Source organism: Perna viridis, chromosome 2 (genome assembly GCF_037379345.1).
Source record: "Perna viridis isolate PV_CMFRI_1.1 ecotype Kerala chromosome 2, ASM3737934v1, whole genome shotgun sequence".
NCBI lineage: Eukaryota > Metazoa > Mollusca > Bivalvia > Mytilida > Mytilidae > Perna > Perna viridis.
This window is the reverse complement of record NC_142446.1, coordinates 55,352,807-55,375,679: the sequence shown is the minus strand read 5'-3', so window position 1 is coordinate 55,375,679 and position 22,873 is coordinate 55,352,807. Positions and strand designations below refer to the sequence as shown.

Below are 22,873 nucleotides of genomic sequence, written 5' to 3'. Positions count from 1 at the left end.
TTATAACATTACTTCCAATCTCAAATAAAAAAAAAACATTTACGCAAAAATGTCATTGATGATGCTTTTGTGATATTTTTAAGTTGTCAATCAATGTTAGTAGACTGAAGCTATTTCTTAATATCATACTCCCAGTTTTAAGTGGACCCCGAGTTGCTCATTTACGTTTGTTTCTGTGTATGTCTTATTTAAGAATTACCATTTGAATCCTGGTTCCGTTGAAATTGCTATTATATTTAATGCAATTCAAAGTTAGTTCCAAACAAAACCAAAGTTTTAAACTGATCTTTTGTCAACTGCTCTTTTATATATTTCCTAAGAAAACGAAAAAAAAGTTTTTGTATTGAATCATAATTGTTCTACACTACAGTGAACCCTTTCTGAACCGAACTTCTTTGGGCATTAAATTTGTTCGATTTAACATGAGAACTGAAAGAACAACAAATTAAATATGTGTATGGTTGAGACGGGTTTTCTGGTTATTCAGGGTTCAGTTAAGACATGCCTCACTGTATTTGTAATTCAGAAGTTGAACATTTGGTTTAAGTATCAGTCTTTATACAAATCAGACAGGAGGCGATTCATTTTAAAATCCCACCGTTCAATTCAGTGTTATTTCTTGATCAGAAACCATTATAGATCATATAACCAATCTTAGTTCTTTATTTGGGGGGTTGCGCTTTTGAGATAAAATTTATATAGACTGTACATGAAATTAACACTTAAGACTTATGGTTCTTGATTTGGTTTGATTTGGTTGATTTAGAGTTAGGTTAAAGTATAGTTTTGTCAAAAGTACAGATCTAAATACAGAAACGACTATTTTCACATAAAAATACAGCATATGTAGACCAAAAAAGCATCATCTGATCCATAGATTTTTCTACACCATGAATCACCTTACCTTAGGCAGTGCCTGCATTGTATATGGACTAGTACTTAAAGTGTTTCTGTAATTCTTTGCTTTAATCAACTTTGCTTCAACTGGCCTCTTAACAAAATAAAAAGTGTTTAACTATCATTTAAGGGAACAAATGAACGTAATGCAAATATTAGAAAGTCAATATATGTAAGGGTACATTACATTTCACACAAACTAGACATATGCATTCATATGAATGAAACGCCCTCATGGACAACAGTATAATTACTATACTAAACAATTTATATGGAATTTTATGACATCATATGAACTGAAGTTTCGCATTGTTGACGAAAAATGCCGGTGTGGTATCGACTTGGTCTTCAGAGTGACTGACAGAATAAGTTTTTTGTAGTTAATAAATATCCGGATTGGATAATAAACTTATCCATACGACAGATCATTTATCTGATGGAAATTGTTCAGTTCTGATGAAGGATCAATTTCGGAGTTGATAATTCTTGTATTCGTAAGTTTACTTTATATGATCGAATGTTATTTATATGTGTCGTAGATAAGGTTTGAGTAAAGTCTATTACAACATTTGCAATTTATTAACAGTAACATTTAAATACAAACCAAATATATTTTCAGCAACTAAGTAAATGTTTCTGATAAACAGCTTATTTTTATTCCACAGAGGAAGAAATTGAGCGGAAGCGCAGATGTTGCTGCATCGTTCAAAATTAGACAATCACCTAAAGCTGGTAGATATTGATAAATATACAACATCGGCTATTCTTGATATCAGTTTCACGAGTTCTCATACCTAATTTGCTTTAGTGTCTTGAATAATTTTTTAGAGGTTGGTCCATAACGTCTGTAAGTTCACTTAAAACTGATAGAAATTGGAAAAAGAAACCGGTTATTCTTGATATATGGGTTTCATGAGTATCATCATTTAAGTAGCACTCCAGCTAAGGATCATGCAAAATGTGATTCATGGGTAAAAAGCCTACATATTTTTATTTTTGATATTTTGTTTGAAATGTCATAGTAAACAGAAATAAATATGTGGTTTTTCATATAACCCGTGCTCTTAGGAGATAAAAATTATATAGAATGCACTGTAGATTTCAAAATTAAAGGAGATAACTCTGTAAATGGCGCTCAAATACAATAGAATCTACTGTATTTTCAATGTCGATTATCTCCTAAGACAGGCTGATTTGAATGAATAATTACACATTCCATAGTATAGACCCATAAAACAACTTAATTACAAAAATAAAAATATGTAGCCTTTTTTGAAGTGTATCACGTTTTTCAGATTTTGCATGATTCTTACAAAGACAGGTGCTTAAATGGGTTAGTGACTTAGAGGAGGCTTTCCCCACCGGTGCGCCTGATCCATGCTCCCAGTTTTTAATGGAGTCCGAGTTGCTCATTTGCTTTTGTTACTTTGAAGGTATGATTTTAGTTACTTTATGTTCTTTCTTGTGTATGTCTGTTTTTCATGTCTGGTCTTTGTCCCTGGATTACATTCTTTTGATTACCGCTATAATCTTCGTTCCCGTGATTACTCTTAAATAATAGTTTTGACCATTGGTCTTTAGTTTCTGTAATTTAACTCCAAGATTGATATAAGTGATGATAACATTTTTTTCTATATCATTTTATGCATTTCTTCTTTTAACATATAGCATTATACGTAGATTTTTGATAAAAAAAATTAGGCCCATATTAGAAATAAATACATCAACTAACTGTAACTTGTCGTCTGACAGAAATAAATACTTCAATTAATACGAAACTAAATTAATCGCAAAACTAAAAAAATAAAATCTGTTTTACAAACGTAGTATTCCGATAAAAGTGTTTTCTCTCTCATACATTTTTCAATCATTTTTTGTTTATGATAGTTCAAGGCATTTTTGTGATTTTAAAAACATAAACTTCTAAACGTGCAATTTTATGACTTTGAGATAAATGTAATTTCAGATTTAAATAGTGTTAATTCATAATCAAGTCAAGTCCAAAATAAATCTGGCAAAATAGATATTACACCATCGGAGCTTTACTAATTGTTTTAGAAGAAACTGAGTATTTTTCAACCAAGGACTGATATCTAAAAAAGAATTTTGTAAGAGACCTGTTAAGACGCATTTCTTATACCCCTGATTCAGGAATCTGTCACGCAGATATATATGGCGTTCAAGGTATCCGAGTAGTTAGTACTTGTTATAGCGTAGCGAATCAATTGTGAAATATAAACACCATATGCAGGAAATGAAGCAGGATATTGCTGCTTAGATAAGTCAAAATTTGATATTAGAATTAAAGTCGTCTCTTTTATCATAAATCTTAGTGCTTGGAAAAAAAGATGCAGAACAGGCTGTTTCTGTAGTCTCCTTCATCACGAGCTCTGGTGGATATATTGACGGTAACCATTTACCAAAAGAGGGGTTGCTGATGGACAATACATCATCAATATATCTGTATATAAAGTTAAAGGATTTAGCACCTTTTAAATATTTATTATTTATGAGATTTTGAAGAAATTCAGTCTCTTATGAGTATAAAAACAAATTGGCCAAGAGAGGAACACAGTGCCCATTGGAATGCCAACTTGTTGAAAAATAGCTCCTCAAAATGTGACAAATATGTTATCAATGAGGAAATCAAGCATATCGCAAATCTGCTTTTCTGTGTAGCATACTTTGCCCTTCTGCGATGTTTTAGAAAAATATGTGGATTTGTAACCGAGAACAACATAATTTTTTGAAACGACAAAAGATTTACGATTAAGTCCTTTCAAACGAGATTTCAATTTATCATGTGGTAACGTAATGTAAAGAGTTGAGAAGTGAAAAGTTTGGAGAGAACTAATTTCCGAAAATTTGCTGGATTTTAGGTTTTGAAGTAAATCTAGAATTTTTAAGTATCCACATATGATTAATGCCACTTATTGAGTAGATAGTATTGAATACGCTTGTTGTCCATCATTCACTGCGGACGGACAATATTTTTGTAAGATGAATTGACATCTCCTTTGTGGAGCAAATGAAGATCCTGCAATATACCTTTCTTTGTATGGATTCTTATGAAGTTTGGGAATCCAATACAAGTAAGGTAAGTCCTCACATTTGTTTCGATGTTGAGAGAAGTCATGAAGGACTTGTGGTTGTTAAGGATTTCATCTTTATCAAAAGTAGTACATTTGTATGTGGCATTACTTGGGATGTTACTATCAATGCCCAATTCCTTAATTAGGCAACTGAGGTAATGCGCTTTGCAATTAAATACAATGTTGTTTCAAGCTTTGTGTGCAGGAACGATAACATATTTCTCATGTAGTAAGGAACGACATTCAAGTGCCTCACGATTGTTGAATACGGACTTTGATCTTTCATTGACACATTTCTGGAGATTATCAATGCGATTCCGTACCAACGATCGGATGGCGCGTATCCAATCTGACAAAGATTCAATTTCTGGTTCTTTGTCCTTTTCTCTCTTTATCCATGATCTGGCATAATCTTCAACAGCATCCATTATGGTTTTGAATTTAAAGTTTCCAATTGAGGCGCTGTGGCTCTCTGAATTTTGGACCATGAGGAACTACCTTACGTAGGAGTTCGATCTCAATGATATTCAAATCTCCAGTGATGACATGACCAGAAGGACTGTAATTAATAAGAGAAGCACAGTCACATGTCAGAGGGGATTTTAAGTATTCCTCAATGTTTAGATTCTGCAATGTCTTTTTAAGTGTAGCTGGAAGAGAGAATAGAGGTAAAATACAGGCAAAAAGAGGTAAACTAATATTTATATTATTTATATTAATGCTTTGGTTTCATTGCAAAAGTCATCAGTGTTTTTTTCGTTAACCCCACCAAAAAAAAATAAAAAAGAAAAAAAAAAAGCAAGGTCTTTTGCTCCAAAGTTGTTCATGTTAACAAGCAGTCCTTTTTATATAAAAAAAACAACCTGAGACGATGAGTTATCAGCTAATCAATGTAAGTTGCTTGGGTTAACTCGACCATTTCTGGATTTTATTTACAGTCATGTCAATCGTTAAGAACTCGGATATCTTGGCTAATTTTATATTTAACCCACCATTTCGTTTAAAATACCAGTACCAAGACAGGACCATTGCGGTACAAGCTATTCCGGTGATGTAATACTAGAATGTATTTTGTCGTAACTTGATTATGGATCGTATAAGTGTTCGGCAATTTTGATGTTGCCCTTATTTAGGAAAGGTATATAAAGGTATATATATATATAAATGTACACTGCCCGTCTTGTTTTAAAACCTAGCAAAATCTATTATAATGACTATTATACTATAATCTAAAATTATTTCAAAGTTTGATACGATCACAGAGAGGTTTTTTTTATATTTGAAAAGAGGATATTGCTGATGTATTTGAAATCAATTTTTAAACAGGGGAAGAGTTCCAAACAGGAAATTTCAAATAGTTAATTTTTACCATGATATGGTCAAATCTTGATGAAGACTTTTACGAGTGATTCATTGTTATTAAAAGGTACATGCTGAATGGGACGTCCTGTGTCGGCTCTAGATGCTGCAGTGTTTAAAATAATATTTCACCATATTAGATGACAGTTAATGGATTTTTTATGTTTTATCTGTTATCATAAACAATCATTAAACTTATGAATACTCAATGCTAACCACTCCTGATATTGGTACTAATTTTTTATAACCAGGAATTAAAGACCTATTCAAATTTTGCTAAGGCCGGGAAAAAGTGTAAAGTAAATACGTTGTAATCTTCTGTGATGTTATATTGAGTAAATTCAGTGCCTGTCTATATCTCAACAAATCGACACTGCAATGCTTCTAATGGTGGTATCGACTTATGCTCTAGAATGATTGGCATAGTACACTAGTATCAGTTAATAAAATTCGGAGTAGATTGCAAAATTTCCATACATCAAGTCATTTTGCCGATGAAATGATGTTTTAGTTCTGATTATTAAGGATTTTGTTCGGAGCTATTCATAATTAGTCATTTTGTGAGTACATATTGTATATTATATATTTTCATGTTATTATTTAAAATTCGATTTAGTTCTTTGGTCAGAAATCGACACTAATTCTGAGTATGAATAACTTAAATATCAGGTGAAATTGGCAAAAAGTTAAAAATGCTTCGAATTTTATCATGACGTTCAATGACAGAACTCTAGATCTCTTTTTTAACTATTCCCTGCGTTTGAACAATAAAACATTACAATTAATACAAATGCAAGTTGTATATTGTGGTGTTTTCATTTAAATTCATACGCAAGTATTTTATTTGATTTTGCAGTTTTTGATTTTTTTTTTGGAGTGTTCATATCACAACTCATACGTTATGCCAGAGCTTGTCGAAACTACACAGACTTTTTGTATCGCGCTGGAACTCCAACAAATAGGCTTCTGGAACAGGGTTATGTTGCTACAAGGTTGAAGTCATCAGTACAGAAATTTTTTGGTCGTCATCATGAACTCGTGGATCGTTATGGTGTATTCATCTGCTTCTTGAAAACTGATTTATTCAACGGGTCATAGTTTTCCTTTCCTCGTTTGTCTACCCCGGACTTGACTTTTTATGAGCAACTCGGCGGGTATTTCTAGAAAAGCAGAGGACGCTTACCCTACCGGTGCACCTGGTCCATGCTCCCAGTTTGTAGTGGAGTCCGAGTTGCTCATTTACTTTTGTTACTTTGTATGTATTATTTTAGTTACTTTATGTTCTTTGTTGTTTGTGTCTGTTTTCCATGTCTGGTCTTTGTCCCTGGATTACATTCTTTTGATTACCACTATAACCTTGGTTCCTTTTTTGATTACTCTTTCACCACATAGCATCATAATCAACATTTGAACACTTGAATGCATCAGATAACGAACATTGACTTGAGTAATATTACTAATGCCAAAATGTTAATTTTAGAGTAAACATGCGGCTTATATACATGTCTAATAGACGATGACTTCCTTAAATGCCTGACTTTATTTGAAAATTATCGATATGGTCACTGGACTAAAATTAAAGTCTTATTTAAGTAATTTTTAAAAAATCATGGAAATTTTATGAAGGTAAAACAGTTCATGTTGACACGTGCCTGATTTGCCATTTTTCATTAAAACAATTTTATTTTTTTTGCAAATTTGTTTTGTTAAAAAAGTAGGTGACAATTCGGCATAGAAATAAGAACGTCAACATTTAAATGTTCATAGACAAAGTAGTAGTTTCGAATATTTACATTATTTTAAACCTCAGACCGACCGGTATAGCAACAATTTACAGAATGTTGAAGGCAAGGCAGTAATATGTGGACATGAGAAATAGGTCCTTTAATTTTGATAATAATGTTATGTTGAAATAGAAAATATAATTTCATTTTTGTACTGTCCTTTTTATTATTAAGTCGTCCATATTAAATGTAATGAAGTAGGAAAACAGTTGTAAGCTAAAGTGTCTATCTATATAAAATTCAGACACTGTCATAGTACAGGTGATTCTAGGTGGGAAAAAAACAACGACCGAATAAAAGATTTTTGTCCAAATACAAACGCCATATTTTTAAAGAAACTATTGGCATAAAGATCTGTAATTTGCAGAAACCATATACTGGTTTTCTCATTATATCAACCAAATACCATATCAAAAAAGATAACTCTTTTTTAACAATTTTAACTGCGTCAATTTCACACACAATCTATCTTTAATTCTTTTATTAACAGCCTAAGAAATGATATGTACTTCTGTAATTTTTTTCCGAATGAGAAATAAGAGTGTATTTGTTGGAATTTTGACAAGCATGAATCACTTTCAGTCTGATATTTATAAAGACTGGTACCATAAAAAAAAAAAACAAAAAAACAAAAAAACACCTGATTAAGTAACAGTATAAAGATGGTATTGAATAATTGTTTATTCGCACGAAAGAAAATGATAATGATTAATGGTGTTTACATTTAAAACATCAATTTCTATTGTAAAAAGATTATTTCATTTTCACTATAAATAACATCTTAAAGTAAGAATTGACAATTTAATGAATTATTCTTAAGTAAAGCTTCTGTAAAGATTCCAATTTTGATTTTTAAGTTCTCTTACAATAACTTAAAAAGCCAACCAGAGCGTATTATACGTATTATACTATTGAGTACAGCTCAATAGACATTCTGGAAATTACAAGAAATCATTTTGTGCTTACCCAAAACTCTCCATAGTCAAAAGACCTTCTGAAGCGATCGTGCTGTATTGAAACACAATGTATGGCAGGAAATGTGTAACAGATTGTTACAATAGTAAGTAACATTAGTTAAATGTATGTACACTGCAGCCAATGAGTTGTGCTAAACTTTAATTTCTACTGTCGATTGTGGCTCGTTTAAACTTTAGACAACATTTGGCAAAATACAATACTTCAATGCAGTATGATTTTTTAGAAATAATATAAATTTGTTGATAACATTTTGACAAAGGTTTACCTATATTTGTTTTTGCTGTTCACAAGGTGCCCGCTGCATCTACATACGACATATTTTTAAGTAACTGTAGTCCTTTAGCGTGCATATCTGTTTTAGCGGTATCATTAACTCAAGAACGATAACTCTTGAAAAATGCAAAATTTCATAAACACTTTATATATATTATTTATATCAAAATTGAAACAATACAAGTGACAATCTAAAACTGGATATCTGTTCAGTCACTTTCGTGAATAAGAAATAAGTCTGAATTTGTTTGGTTTTGGACTGCCATGAATCATCACCTTTTCTGATATTTATAAAGATTGCTACTAAAAGACCTGATTCAGTTACTTGTTTTTCCTAAATAGTATAGGGGTTTTAATCGCTGATTGTTTATACGTACGAAGGAAAATGAAAATACTTTGAAACCATTTCTGTTATAAAAGGGTCATATTATTTTACTCGGATTTATATCTTAACGTAAGAATGAATAATTAAATGAATCATTCTTAGGTTAAGCTTCTGTAAAGATTCTAAAATTCACATTCTAAGTCCTTTGTCAATAACTGAGAAGTCAATCGGAGTGTATCTTACGTTGGTAGTGTACAGCTCGATGAACATTCTAGAACTCACAAGTAGTCTTCAATGAAAAATCTTTTTTTTGTTTGTCCCATTCTCTATATAGTCTTAACACTGTCTGGTCTGGTTGGCTTGTATTGATATGAAAACATGTTACTGATGTACAATAATTAAATAATTGTTATCACTGCTATAACACTAACACGAAAGAATTTCAGTTTCGGGAGTTCTTCATTTTTACTTTATGGAGAGAATGCATTTAACAAAATATTGTTTTACATTTTTAATAAAGAATATTTTCATTTTATTTATTTGTTTATTTTTTGTTTTTCTAATGCACCGTCTCCTTGCACCTTTTTGACCTACATTTGCCGTATTTTTAAGTAACTATTATTCTCTCTCATACAGATCTGTATTTTGAAGAAACCATACAATACTCAGCCTTTAAATTAAAAAAAAATCAAGAACTATAAATCTCAAAAAGTGCCAATATCAAGTACAATCAATATATTGTTTATATCAAAAGGCAACAATAAAATGACAAACTAAAACTTGTTATGTAGTCTGTAACTGAATAAGAAATAAGGCTGAACTTGTTGGTTTTTTGACATGCATGAATCACCGCTTGTCTGATATTAATAAAGACTGTTACTAAATACACCTGATTCAGTTTATTTTCCTAACAGTATCAAGATTTTACTTGCCGATTGTTTATTCGTATGAAAAAGAATGATGTGTCATTACATTTACTTATAAAAAAAATATCTATTGTAAGCGGATTTTACTGTTTTCATTCTAAATACCATCTTGAAGTAAGAATGGACAAATATATGAATCAATTAAGTTATGTTTCTGTAAAGATTCATTTCGCATTTTACATATTTTTCAATAATTAAAAGTCAATACAAGTAGTCGTCTGCAGAAACTACTTTTATTATTGTCCAAAACTCACCATAGTCTAAACAACTTTAGATCTGATCGAGCTGTATTGAAATACAATGAATGGAAGCATGTTACAAATATACAGTTGTTAAATGTTCCTAATCATTGCTTAACCACCGCCACCAAAGAGTAACTTTAATTTCTACTCTCGATGGTTGCTCGTTATAAGCATGTCTTGTTTCGCCAACGGCACCCGTCATCTAACACTGAATATCGGGTTTGTAACTGTTTTTGAATAATTTCTTAGTATTCAATATGTAGTAAACATGTACTGTCGAATAAATAAATAAAGACTGCTACTTAAAAAAATAAACAGAAACAAAATTAAAAAAAAACGAAAAAAACGTCTGATTCAATTCCGTTTCTTTGTTTTCTTTGTCAATTGTTTATTCTTACGAAGAAAGATGATCATGTTTGATTATATTTACATTGAAAACATCAAAGTCTGTTGTAAAAAGATTATATCATTATTTTAACTCTAAAAACGTCTTAACGAAAGAATGGATAATTAAATGAATCCTTCTTTAGTTAAGCTTCTGTAAAGATTCTAAAATTCGTATTTTAAGTCCTTTGTCAATACATGTCACTAAAAATTCAATCGGAGCGAAATATACGTTGTCAATGTACAGCTCGATGAACATTCTACAACTTACGGTCTTCAACAGGAAATCTTTTTGCCCCAAACCAAATACAGTCTTAAATATTCTGAAAACGAAATTTTCTGGTCAAAAACTTGTAAGGCATGTGTCCTTTTAAAAATCCTTTACATGAAACCCCCTTTTATTACAACCAAAGCGCAAGTTCCTTCAATGACTGCGATTTAGTATTTCATTTAAATTGATAAAATATATAAATTTCTGAAATTGTACCACTCGGTAAGGCTGGGTGCATGTCTTCTGTTGCTCAGTATACAATGCATGAAGGCATTTTACAGATACACAATAGCTGAATGTTTGTAATCTGTGCTATAATACTATCAGCAAAAAGCTGTACTCGAATTTAATTTCTACTGTCAACAGTAGTTCATGTTTGCTTCACAGACGATGCATTATACAAAATTCAGTATTTCAGTAGAAATTAAAGTCTTTTATAAGCAAATCACAATAATTGTATATTTTTTCTTTAACTGAAAGCTATACATAAAGGAATAATCAGAAATGGGTTTCATCAAATGTTTTGAAGTGAAAATGGTACTTAGATAATCTAGTCGAAAAATCATCAGTATATATGAGAGCAGTAACTGATGATCTTGAATTTCGATAATTTTCGACATCATCGGAAAAAGATCTATTTCTGATTCTGTCTGACGATTGAAACAAAATCAAACTCCGAAACAGCATCTGACGTTCGAAATTCACTCTAGATGCTACAGCCAGCCCTTTAAAAAATATCAAGAATCTTGAAAAGTCGGAAAAAAATTAATGATTTTACACGAGGTTATCCGATTGTCAAACGACGTTCGATTTGAATATTTCGAAGGCTTGTCAGCAGCGGCTAATAAGGGAGGAAACGAACGACTACCGCTGCGTGGAGCTTGGACAAAAGATATGAATATTTAATTATAATTTTTTTAAGGTAAAAGTTTGATCATAGTGAAATTCATGTTTAAAAAAATGCACCGTCGCTTAATGTAGAAATTTAAAATTGTCCACAGTAATAATTGGATTTATGATGCCACTCTTCAGTGACAATGTATATGTAAATGATTAACTCTGTCTGAAGACTTGTTTATTCGCTGACTATTGAAAAAAAAACAAACAAAAACAACAAATAGTTTATGTCAGTAAAAAAAATTTTCATTAAAAAATTGTTTTCTTTTTAATTTTAAGCCATCGTATTGTTAAAAACTTTATGTAAAAGTTTACTGGAATTCATTTTATATTTTCCGATAACTTTCTTCTTAAGATCAAAATACGATGGTTGGGTTTTCGTTCCTCACTTATAGGCTTACCTTAGACTTTCAAATAATCATATTGGACGTCAATTACGAAAAAAACAATTATGAAAATAATTTATCGCCTAGCAGGTAATGCAATCACCTGGTCTAAAAAATGCAAATCATATTTATATAGCAAATTTTGATCTGCTGTACATGTGTATCAAGGAGTAACCTCGGATCAGAGCATTATTATCAAATACATCGGACGATCACAATACAAATGTTAAACAAAAAACATTGGAAAGCCAAATACATCACGAAGAGGTTCTACGATGAGCAAAACAAAGAATAAAGCCTCCTTTTTCAAATTTGTAACACTATAAAGTTTTTAATAAATAATGTACGGTATAATTCGGGACCAGAAAGGTCTTACTAGTTGGTTGGTAAATACCACCTGCGTTTGTAAAGAATATATAAAATTACAAAAGCAAAAGTATTTTGTAATTGATAACACAATATCAGCTATGCCACTTTTACATATGAAACCAATAAGTTATTTCTGTCAATTTAAGACAAACGAGCAGTCTTATCCAAGTTCAATCATATTTCCGCATGATCATTCTCAATTTAGATCGTCATTTCATATTGAGCTTGTAAGTCTCGTCAGGTAACCATATACGAGAATGGGTCCTCAACTCCCATTCAAAAGTATAAGAAATAGTTGTTTACAATCTTATCAACTTAAACCTCTTATGCGTAAATATGATAATAAAAATAAGATGCTTAACTATTTCTGTATCATCTTATGTCTGGTAATAAAATAACACAGAATATTCAGATTACTATGCATTATATCGATGAACCCGGAAGTAGCAAAACGTAATACAAAACAAAACAAAAAGTCTTTGTTTTTTAACATCAATATTCTGTTAGGATCAACGAACGTATGGCCACACATTCTCATAAAAGCATTAAACTTTACCAGTTGTTACACTTTAATGAATAACTTAAATCATGACCCCTGTTTGGTTGCTATGGACTATGGTTGCCATAGCAACATAAAATAGTATTTTTCCCGCCAAAAACACTTTTCCAGGGCATTTTCCCAAATTCAATCAATACCATTAAAGTCTAAGGGTTTGGTTTAACAAACTGGTAAAATCTACTGAATTTGAGCATTTTTATTAGATGATGGACTTGTATCTTATATCCATCCTTAAATTGAATCGCCACAAAATATAAAGTAGGGTTCACAAGCTTTAAATAAACTTGATTTTGATGAGAAATACTAGCAAAATGCAGAAATGCAGAAATAAAAACTAACATGTATCATTGAAAAGACATACTCTAGGCTTAATTCACACAGGAATATTTTTGGTGCAATCGTATCTAAGGGTTGTAACCATGGAAACAATTTAAGCTATTTTCATAATTAAGACCACCATTCAAAAACAGTTTTTTGGCCATAACTTTTTAATCTTTTGACATATGCTGTTTATATTTTATGTGGGTATATCATCATAGGCGTATATCACATTTAATGTGAAAAAATAATCTTTGACCTTAACCTTTATTCTCAAGGTCAACATATTTATAGGTCAATTTCTTGTTTAGGCAATTACTTCTTTTCTTTTTTTTCATAAAAGAAGTTTTATATATGAATGTTCTCTGTAAGTTGACATACTAGTTTTAGCATTCATTAATAGCTCTTGTTGTGACTTGATTCAAAGGCAGTTACTATGGGAACAAAAATAACCATTTTCACTAATTTCCACATGGGGTGACCCATCAAAATGTTTAATTGGTCGTAACTTTATTATGTTTTGACATATGCTGTTAATATTTTAAAATACTTTCAACAGCGAGACTAACATGCCCTATATCACAACAATGAAAATATATTGACTTTTTTTTCATTTTATCTAAGGTAAAACTGTGATTCTACATACGTATTGATATGTATATTATAACTCTTGCTTAAATCAGTAATCACCCGGAATACAAGTCTTTGACTGTCTCAGTAAAAGTAAAATTTTCTTTCTCATTTTAAGTTGCATTTGTTGTGTCTCTTTCAGTTTGACATGCAATTTGTTTTCTTTATTTTTGTTCATTACTGCTTTTGAAACAAGCAAACACAATGATGCTTTTCCACTGCACTTTGCAATGCAATCACTTTGGAGAAGGAAAGTTAAATTCGAGTAGCATTGTGACAGACAGAATACATTATAAATCTAACCGCTTTTCCTTTTTTAGCTCACCTGGCCGAAGGTCATGTTAGCTATTGCCATCACGTGGCGTCGTCCGTCGTCGTCGTTGTTAACAATTTTACAAGACTCTTCTCCTCTGACACTACTTGACCAATTGGAACCAAACTTGGTATGAATATTCCTTAGGGTATCCTGCATAGAACTGATGTGGGGAATTTTGATCCATCGAAGAACATGGCCGTTGTTACTAAAAATAAAAATAGGGGTCAGACAGTAGTTTTTTGCATATACCTCCAAAACCGTTATGTTTAGCCAAATTCTGACACGAGTAAATCTGTTCAGCATGATAAGGTCTACCTGTGGTCAAAATTTCTTTTTAATCAATTTAGCATGTTGGAGTAATTTCCCCTTTTTGAGGTTTTTCTGCAATTTTTAATGTTATTGTTTTGTATTTGTCTTCAGAACTGTTAGGTTTAGTCAAATTCTGACATAGCGTAAAACTGTTAAGCATGATGAGATCTTCCAGCGGTTATATTTTCGTTTTAATTCATTAAGCCATGTTGGAGTTATTGCCCTTTTGACGTCTTTTGCTATTTTTAATGTTATTTCTTTAAAAATCTGTTCTGACACTATTTGACCAATTGAAACGAAACTTGGTATAAATGTTCCGTGGGATATTTTGCATAGAACTAATATGGAGATTGTTGATCCGTCGAAAAAGATGGCCAACATTACTAAAAATAGAACATAGGATCAGTCAATAGTTTTTCACACATATCTTTAAAACCATTAGGTTTAGCCAAATTCTGTCAGTAGCTGAAATGATACTTATTATTAGAAATACAAAAGTCTTCAGGGATAAAAGTTGTCGGACGACTCCTTATAAGAGTTATATCCCTGGAAAGGGCAATAATGTGGGTTTTTTTTTTACAGTTTTCAGCCATTATCTTGAAAACTATGTTAGATAGAAAGAAACTTTCAATTGCTGATGAAAAGTCCTACCAAAGTCTTCTTGAGTCAAAATTGTTGGACAATTTCTTGTTAAATTTATTTTGAAAGACAAAACTCAACCAGGTGTGCGATTCAGGCTACTGGGTGCCTCTTGCTGTTTGTTTTGGTTTTGTTTTTGTTTAGTTTTTTTTCCTTATGCTTAAAATAATTGCGATGAAGAGATCATTATTCATTTGTCTTGGGTGTGTTTTACACATGCATGTTCTTACTTCATTATTATTTCTATTGTCTCATAGTTTAATAAAACGTCACAGCTGATGGGTGGATGTGTAACTCTGGTATGACAAGATGGTCATGGGACATGTATACTACAAATGTGTGCAGGATAATATTATGTGTTTAAGCTTTTTTGATACCACAGAGTTTTTTATGGTCTTCTGTGCTTACCAGAAACACCGGTGATTGAATTGATACCAATTCAGATCCTTAGTAATTGAACTTTTCATTGTTTAAACCAAAGAATACTGTATTGAATATATTCCGGCGTACCGGTTTTTTCGTGTATCCGCTTCTCTCTTGATTATGTAGAATTGAGATTTATTATTTTGAAACCGGGAGGATATCCGCTTCAAATGTTACCATACATACTTAATCGGCGGTTCGCAAAATCATCTTGTCATATTATGTCTATGTAAACATATATTTTTTATTTGTCGGCGCTGTGGCCATTTATGCCATTTTCTATTTTGTCTCAATTTTGGATTGAGTCTTTTATTAAATGTAAATAGGAGAATCTATTCTTGTCATGTTTCTTCTTGTTATAAAGTATCTGTAACAATGTTTCCCTGCACTCATCTCTGAGATCTTATATATCTTGAACCGTGAAAACCTGAAATTCTTAAATTTTTATTTTCAGAAGAAATAACAGACTTATTGTCTGACCCACAATTTAGGAAAATCCGATGGAATTCTCCCGAACGTACGGTACATTCATTAATGGAGTATTCGAATAATAGATAATTCAATTGCTCTTTGCGATTGGATATTCATCCGATAAATCTCGTAGCAAAAAAAAAAAAAATCTAGGATATCAACAGAAAAAGCTATGTCCAAACTCTTAAGTTAAATGACAAAGATAAGACAAAGAAATCAATTATGAAAAGCAGCTACAAACAAAACACAGCAACCTCAAGACAGGACGAAAGAAACTATCAAATGTCCTCAAACAAAAAGGCACCGAAAAATGTAACTGTTAGCAACATTCATCGCATTGTTGAAGTGCTATGAATTGTTATCATGGAAAGTGAGTGAATACACCTTATTGATCAACAGGTTCGTGTTCTTGAAGTGATAAAAGTAATGTTGCTTCAATTGTATTTCATTTATTAAAAAAACACGGAATAAATGTATCTGTAACTCTGGTAGACAGGCAGATACTCTTCATGTGATTTTCACATGAAAGAAATGTAATCTTCACGTGAAATTCACTTAAAACGAAATCCTTGCAAAGTTTCCATGTATTTCACGTGTAGACTCAATTCACTCGAATTTCACGTGAACTGTATCACATATTCATTTAGCTCAATCAGGTAAAAATCACGTTTGTGAAATTCTTGTGAAATTATTATGTAAACTCTGGAAACCAATATAATTTTCCACGTATAAACAGAAACGAATTAAAATTTCTAATTCTGCAGTAGGTCAATATACAAATGGAGAAGCCCATTTAATGTAGTGTGCGATCCGTTTTTTGAGATATGAACATTTGAAATTTTGGCAGGAAAAAGATTTCTCTTGATTTTTCGAATGTTATGTCTTAGTAAGTTTTACCTTTTAAAACCATCGAAGAAATATTATGGATTTCATAAAAAGAAACTTCTCAATTTCAAAATACTGTATCTCTGATTTAGAAAACTGTACAATCTTTTCAAAAACATTCGATTTAATTTCATAATAATAATAATAATAATAATAATACTAATAATAATAATAATAATTATTATTATTATAATTATTATTCAATTGAAGAAAAAATCTTTATAAGTTAATGTCTGCATCAACAAAAACATAATAATAACTTTTTAATTTGAATATATAGATAAACTATAGTTATATAAACTCTTTACAACTCTTTTCGAGGAATCTATTGATTGTACTGTACGTGTCAATTATCAAAAAAAAAGAAGAAAGAATTGTACCGATCGTCGTACTTCAAAACAAAAAATTGAAAAAATGATCAGCATGACAATTATGCAATCTTTTCTAAAAAAAATATATGTGAATTTAGAAATAATATCAATAATATTTTAAATTTAATTTTATTCAATAATACATGCAAATTAATAGCTTTACTGGTGATTTTTAATTTCATATTTTGATTGCATTCATAATGCTATGCTGTATATTTTTGTCGATTAGGAATATACCCAAAGCTGTTCATTATTTTTGTTTTTATATGATTTTTCTTTAAATTGTAGTTCTTTGTACAATTTTATCGAATATTTTTACTGAATTCGAGAAAAATATATATAATCTGAAATAATGATTCAAAGAGGGTAATAAAATATATAGCGAATCTAGCCGCTTTTTATAAGCCAGTGCATTTTCTGATATAGTTGTTCAAGAGCGCTTTAAAATTTAACTCCTGTGCGGAACATGTTCCGCACACTCGTTAAATCTAGGCGTTCTTCGGCACTCGTGATCATATTTTGGTTATTCACGCTTTCCAATTAATTATTCTATTACTCCTTGAAACACATGTACAGAATACCGGAGTTTACAATAATATTCTTATGATTAGTATTTTTACATTTGACATCCATCACTAAAATAAAAAAACAAAAACAAAAACAAAAACAAAACAAATGACCTTAAGGAGAAACTACCATCAACATCCATGACTAAATAGAATGCTAAAAGTTCAGGAACAAATAGAAAATCAACATTGAATGTTTGCCTTGTTAAACTATAATTCAATGGATAATAGAACAAATGAAACTGATTGGATAATGGAATTGTTTAAACAAATAAATTTGTAGAACAGTAGTGATACCATGCTACTTAACAGATTGAATTACAGAATAAAGGTTGTAGATGTCATCCTTTATGCTTTCTAATCGATTCAGTTTTTTCTTTGTTATTTCAGAGATGGAATTTATTACAGCAAAGTGCAATTTACTCTAATATTGTACTAATGGGACCTAATTATTTGTTTGTCTGTTACTTCCTTTGGGAAAGTGCATTTCCTGTTACCGGAAATAAAACAAGTGTTTCTAACGAATTTACTAATGAACAAAGTTTAAATTCAATATCCGAGCCAATACACATCGGAAATGGGACCAAGGAGTGGAAAAATAATCTCAAGTCTATTGGAAATTCAACAGGGAGCGAAATACAAAGGCATGAAGAGAATCAACATGAACTTGACAATAAAACAGACAGAATGTTCGTAGACTCCAACCATACGATTATAGATAACAAAGTAATCAAACTTATACAGGACAGCAATCGAACTGTATCAAATTTGCTGAACAATTCGAGTGACATGTCAACAAATAAGAGTAGAAGAATTGAATTAGCGACGATAGAAATCAGGAATGAGACAAGTACAAGTATTTCTTCAGCTTCTACAACCAGATATATTGTAAATGACAGTACACAACTTATACAGGACAAAGAACAAACATATTCACATAGCGATTTAGGATATATTTCAACTACACAAGTCACAGATAACAAAACAAATATTTCAGAATTGAAGCACAAGGAAAAGAAGCATATATTAACCCACAAAACAAAACACAAATACTTGAAACATTTGAATTTAGGTATGTATATATATATATATAATTTATGGTAGTGATCAAAATGTGCCTTCTAACAGTTGAATACGAATGAATCATAAAATGTTGTTATCAGAAAATACAAAGTAAATTAATAAAAAGGTCAACTGTAAGCGCATTCGGACATGCAGCTCTTCAGACAGTTATGTATATATTGTATAAAGTTGTTAAATATCGAAAGGTTTTGTTTTTGCTTAATCATTCTCTGATATATAACATCTAAAATTTATAACCGTATATATAATATTCTTCAAACATTTTAAAACATTTACAATTAAGGCGGGGTTTAATTAAAGGCTATTTTAAATCCCAGGGCTTAATGATTAAGACAAACGTTCATATATCCTTTTGTATGGGTTTTGTAAGCTGTCACTGAGTATATTGATTGTTTTAACTTCAAAGATATCCTCTTTATGTAATATAAGATGACAATACATGACCATCATGATATTCCTGCAGACAAACTATGATCTTACAGTTTTCTTGTAACTTACGATACCGCCTACAGAGTTTTAGCCAGGACAATTATTCTGCTTCATTTAATCGTTGGTCACGAACATGTCTACAGCAAAAAGAAGACAATTACCTTAAAGTACAATAAATGGCCGTTTTAATAAGGTTGATATCTTTATGTTACTTTGTCTACATTTACAGTGCCAATAGAGGATGAACCATTTGGAGGTGTTTTATGGAGAGTAAGTACACGTACTGTCAACTAACTTATATTTGCGACTACTCTTTCTCTCTCTATATATATATAACCAATGTGATCGGTAGAAGGTTGTGAGAGATCATGATTGACACAAAACTTTGAGTCAATGATTCAAAACTGATATCACCATCAAAATTGAAGGATCTTGTGCTTAACTATACTTGTTACTTTAACCGTTGGGAACGTAGTTATCAAATCACCTTCAACATTGACTTTTTCGAATGTAAACATTATTTTTTTTAAAAAGAAAACAAAGGAACAATCGATAAATTGTACCGTTTATGAATTTCAATTTCAGTTTATTAAATATAATGATTATATCAAAATTATTTAGAAAGGAACTCTAAATGTCGAAATGCATTTTGTTTGATGAAAAAAAAAAAAATAAAATCAATGTCAATTTAAAATATTGCAAATCCATCAGCAATGCTATCACTATTAAAATCTAAAATTTGTTGCAGGATGATAGCAAATATATGATGAGTATATGCGTCCCAATAGCCGTCGGTGTAGTTGGAGCAGCCTGTATAATAGGAATGGCATACGCTGCTAGACGATGTTATAAAAATGAGAGGAAGATACAGGAAATAAGGGCCGCTTTACAAGCTCAGGTAGAAACTGATTTTAATACAGTAAAACCTGTATTGATCGAACACTGAATAAGCCGGTAGCGTGTCTAAACCAGACAGCTTCTGCAGTCTATTCATATCAAATTCAATGAAGTATGAACCTGTGCAACCAAAAACCCTCTTTAAACAGAACAAATTATATACTTCCCAAAACATTCGGTTAAGACAGGTTTTACTGCATATATAGCTTTTGTTGAAAACTAACATCTCAATTACGAAATCATATATTCATCATTTGTAATCAAACTGCTAATAGTTGGATTTTTCTTATCATGCGAATCATTTAAAAAGAAGTAGCTTTAAATATTTTAACAATCTTCAATTAAATAAATATCAGAACTCAAAACGCCTACTGCCGTGATAAAAGAAACATATTCTTGACGTTTGCATTCGGTAAAAAGAATTTAAGATTTTAATTAATTTAATGATAAGGCTTACAGAGTTCCATGTTTAAAGTATAGGGTAGGTCAACACTCGACTGAGGAAATTGTCTAATGAAACCTAATTATCTCTGCTTTATGGAGTCATGTTGGACATGTGAAGATGATAATCTGTCTATTGATTGAGAGAAAATGTACATCCCAGTAACGACGATGATTGACAATTACACTACTTGGTAATCTACAGAACATTTGATTGAAGGAAAAGTTAAACCTGTTTGCATTAGATAGACAAAGTTGGAATACAATAAAAACCAAATAAAAATGTTTGAAATATATCTGAAGAATAAGGAAAGTGCAACAAATAAAATATGTCTTTAAAAATGATAATGTGGACATGATATTGAGATATAAAAGTAAACAGTATAAATTGTCCTTAGTTTTGTTTAAACAGATATATCTATTAAGGAGTAAGGGACAAAATTCTTACAAATCATTGGAACGTTTGTATTCAGCATTTTACACCAATCTCATGTAAGCATCCAAGTAACTTTTATTGATTTCATTCTATTTCAAACGAAAGATTTATAGGCTTTGGTGAAATTGAATATGATACAAACATATCACTGATTTCAAGAGTTATATCCTTAACCCTAGGTTTATCTCGTTAAAATACTTTTATTTGCTACTATCTAGAAAAAAAACTGTATTGTGTTTATGGACAATTCATAAAATTTGTTATTTAAGACAAACTTAACAAACATTTTGATGGTTATTTCTGGAGATTATAAGGTCCAAATACTTGGATAATGCAAAGAATCTCTGCGTTGTTTTCTTCTTCACGTGCCTTATATTTAAGTCGAACATTTGGACATAATGAAGAACATTATATTTGGCAATACTCTATTTAGAAATATCAACTTCTATTATATTCCTTTAGATACATGCTAACAGAAATGATGAGACGGTGCTGCTAGAATCATCGGACGAAGAATGACAATGCTTAAAAGAAGTTGTATGCTCAAAAGGATTAACAAAATCTCAGTTGATACATTAAAATGAAGGCATTTCACTGGTCCATTTACAAATGAACAATGTTTATCAAGTTGGTGACACCAATGAATGTTCGTCCATATCATTACTAGTATGAAGACCTACTTTTGAGTCACATATCATCCAGCATGGTCATCGCACATACAAAGATATATAAGTGATATGAGAAGTGTGAAACAACCTGCGTTATTTACGTTGACCGTTGTAAAGTATAGCAACAGTAGTTCCACTGACAGTTTAATCAGCATATGACTACTAGATTAACTCACTTTAATAAAAAAAGTGATGTGAAATATTGTAAGCCAAATGTTTGTATTTGTAGAGTTATCAGTTTATTTCAACAATACAAAAATACTGATCATATTAATATGACAAATTTCATATTTTAGTAAACGTGTTTTAAGGTTTAACCTCTCACCAGAAGCATATAATATAACTTTCCTTTTCGAAGAATATGTCAATGTATATAATTTTTTTTCTAATAAAATAACTTACCACAATTGTGTATGAATAAGAAATTATTTCTATGCATAGATCGGTGCTGTGACAATGTTTATGAAAACTATTTGATCACAAGAACAACAGCACAAAACACAAACACAGGCGCACCCTAAAATTAGCGAATACACAAAGCTATTTTTGAATATATATGTGTTTTTTTGTAATAAAGACAAGTTCTTTTACCTAGGCAGTTAAATATGCACTTACAAATTATTGTGATTAAGCTTGTTCTACAAGTGCCGTGAATCTAAACTGGATTACAAAAAACAAAAGACCTACGGGAATGTCATTTTTCTGGTAGCCTTACCTTTTGTAAATGTATATAAACTTATAATATATTTTTTTTTCTGCAATGTACACCTCACTCTCTCACGACAAACTAAATTCATTTCTGCTTGATATTATTTACTAATGTTTCTAAACAAAAAAAAAAGATTGAAGCAAAAGGATGCTTTCTTTTATTAGGTAGAGAAATTTTTTTAGAGAAAAAACACTGATTGTTACAAAAAATACCCAGAGTCTGACAATTTCAGAAGGGTGGAATGTTTGTTCGACAACATTTTGGTTAGACAAGGATGACGTGTTACATCCAACCAATGAATACCTCGTGCAAAACTAGTGTTAGTTTAGTTTAGTTTAAGCATATTTTATTGCTCAAAGCAAAAGGGCTCGGACACAGGTGAATCACACTTACGATGTCCTTTCAAATATACAATATTAGGATTACTTGATACTATTGTTCGATCTATTTCTATATTCGTATAAAGCCCGATTTTAGAAGGGCTACTACAGAAAAAAAGAAAAACGAGTAGCCCAGTTCTTCAATTTCAGATTCTGTTAA

The 22,873-nt window shown here is 30.9% G+C and overlaps 1 protein-coding gene across 2 annotated transcripts; it reads left to right on the top strand.

Moving 5' to 3' along the window:
- The first annotated feature begins 1,240 nt into the window (after nt 1-1,240).
- LOC148626112 (uncharacterized) lies at nt 1,241-22,025 on the top strand. 2 transcript variants are annotated; one of them, XM_088569767.1, is made up of 5 exons: nt 1,241-1,391; nt 18,061-18,742; nt 19,412-19,452; nt 19,931-20,080; nt 21,419-22,025. In XM_088569767.1, exons 2-5 carry the CDS (start codon nt 18,109-18,111, stop codon nt 21,473-21,475), a joined length of 882 nt encoding a protein of 293 aa, XP_088425893.1. In that variant the 5' UTR covers nt 1,241-1,391; nt 18,061-18,108; the 3' UTR covers nt 21,476-22,025. The 2 variants fall into 2 exon arrangements, with proteins under 2 accessions (XP_088425893.1, XP_088425892.1); XM_088569766.1 differs by lacking the exon at nt 1,241-1,391 and adding an exon at nt 5,615-5,908.
- Nucleotides 22,026-22,873: the final 848 nt, after the last annotated feature.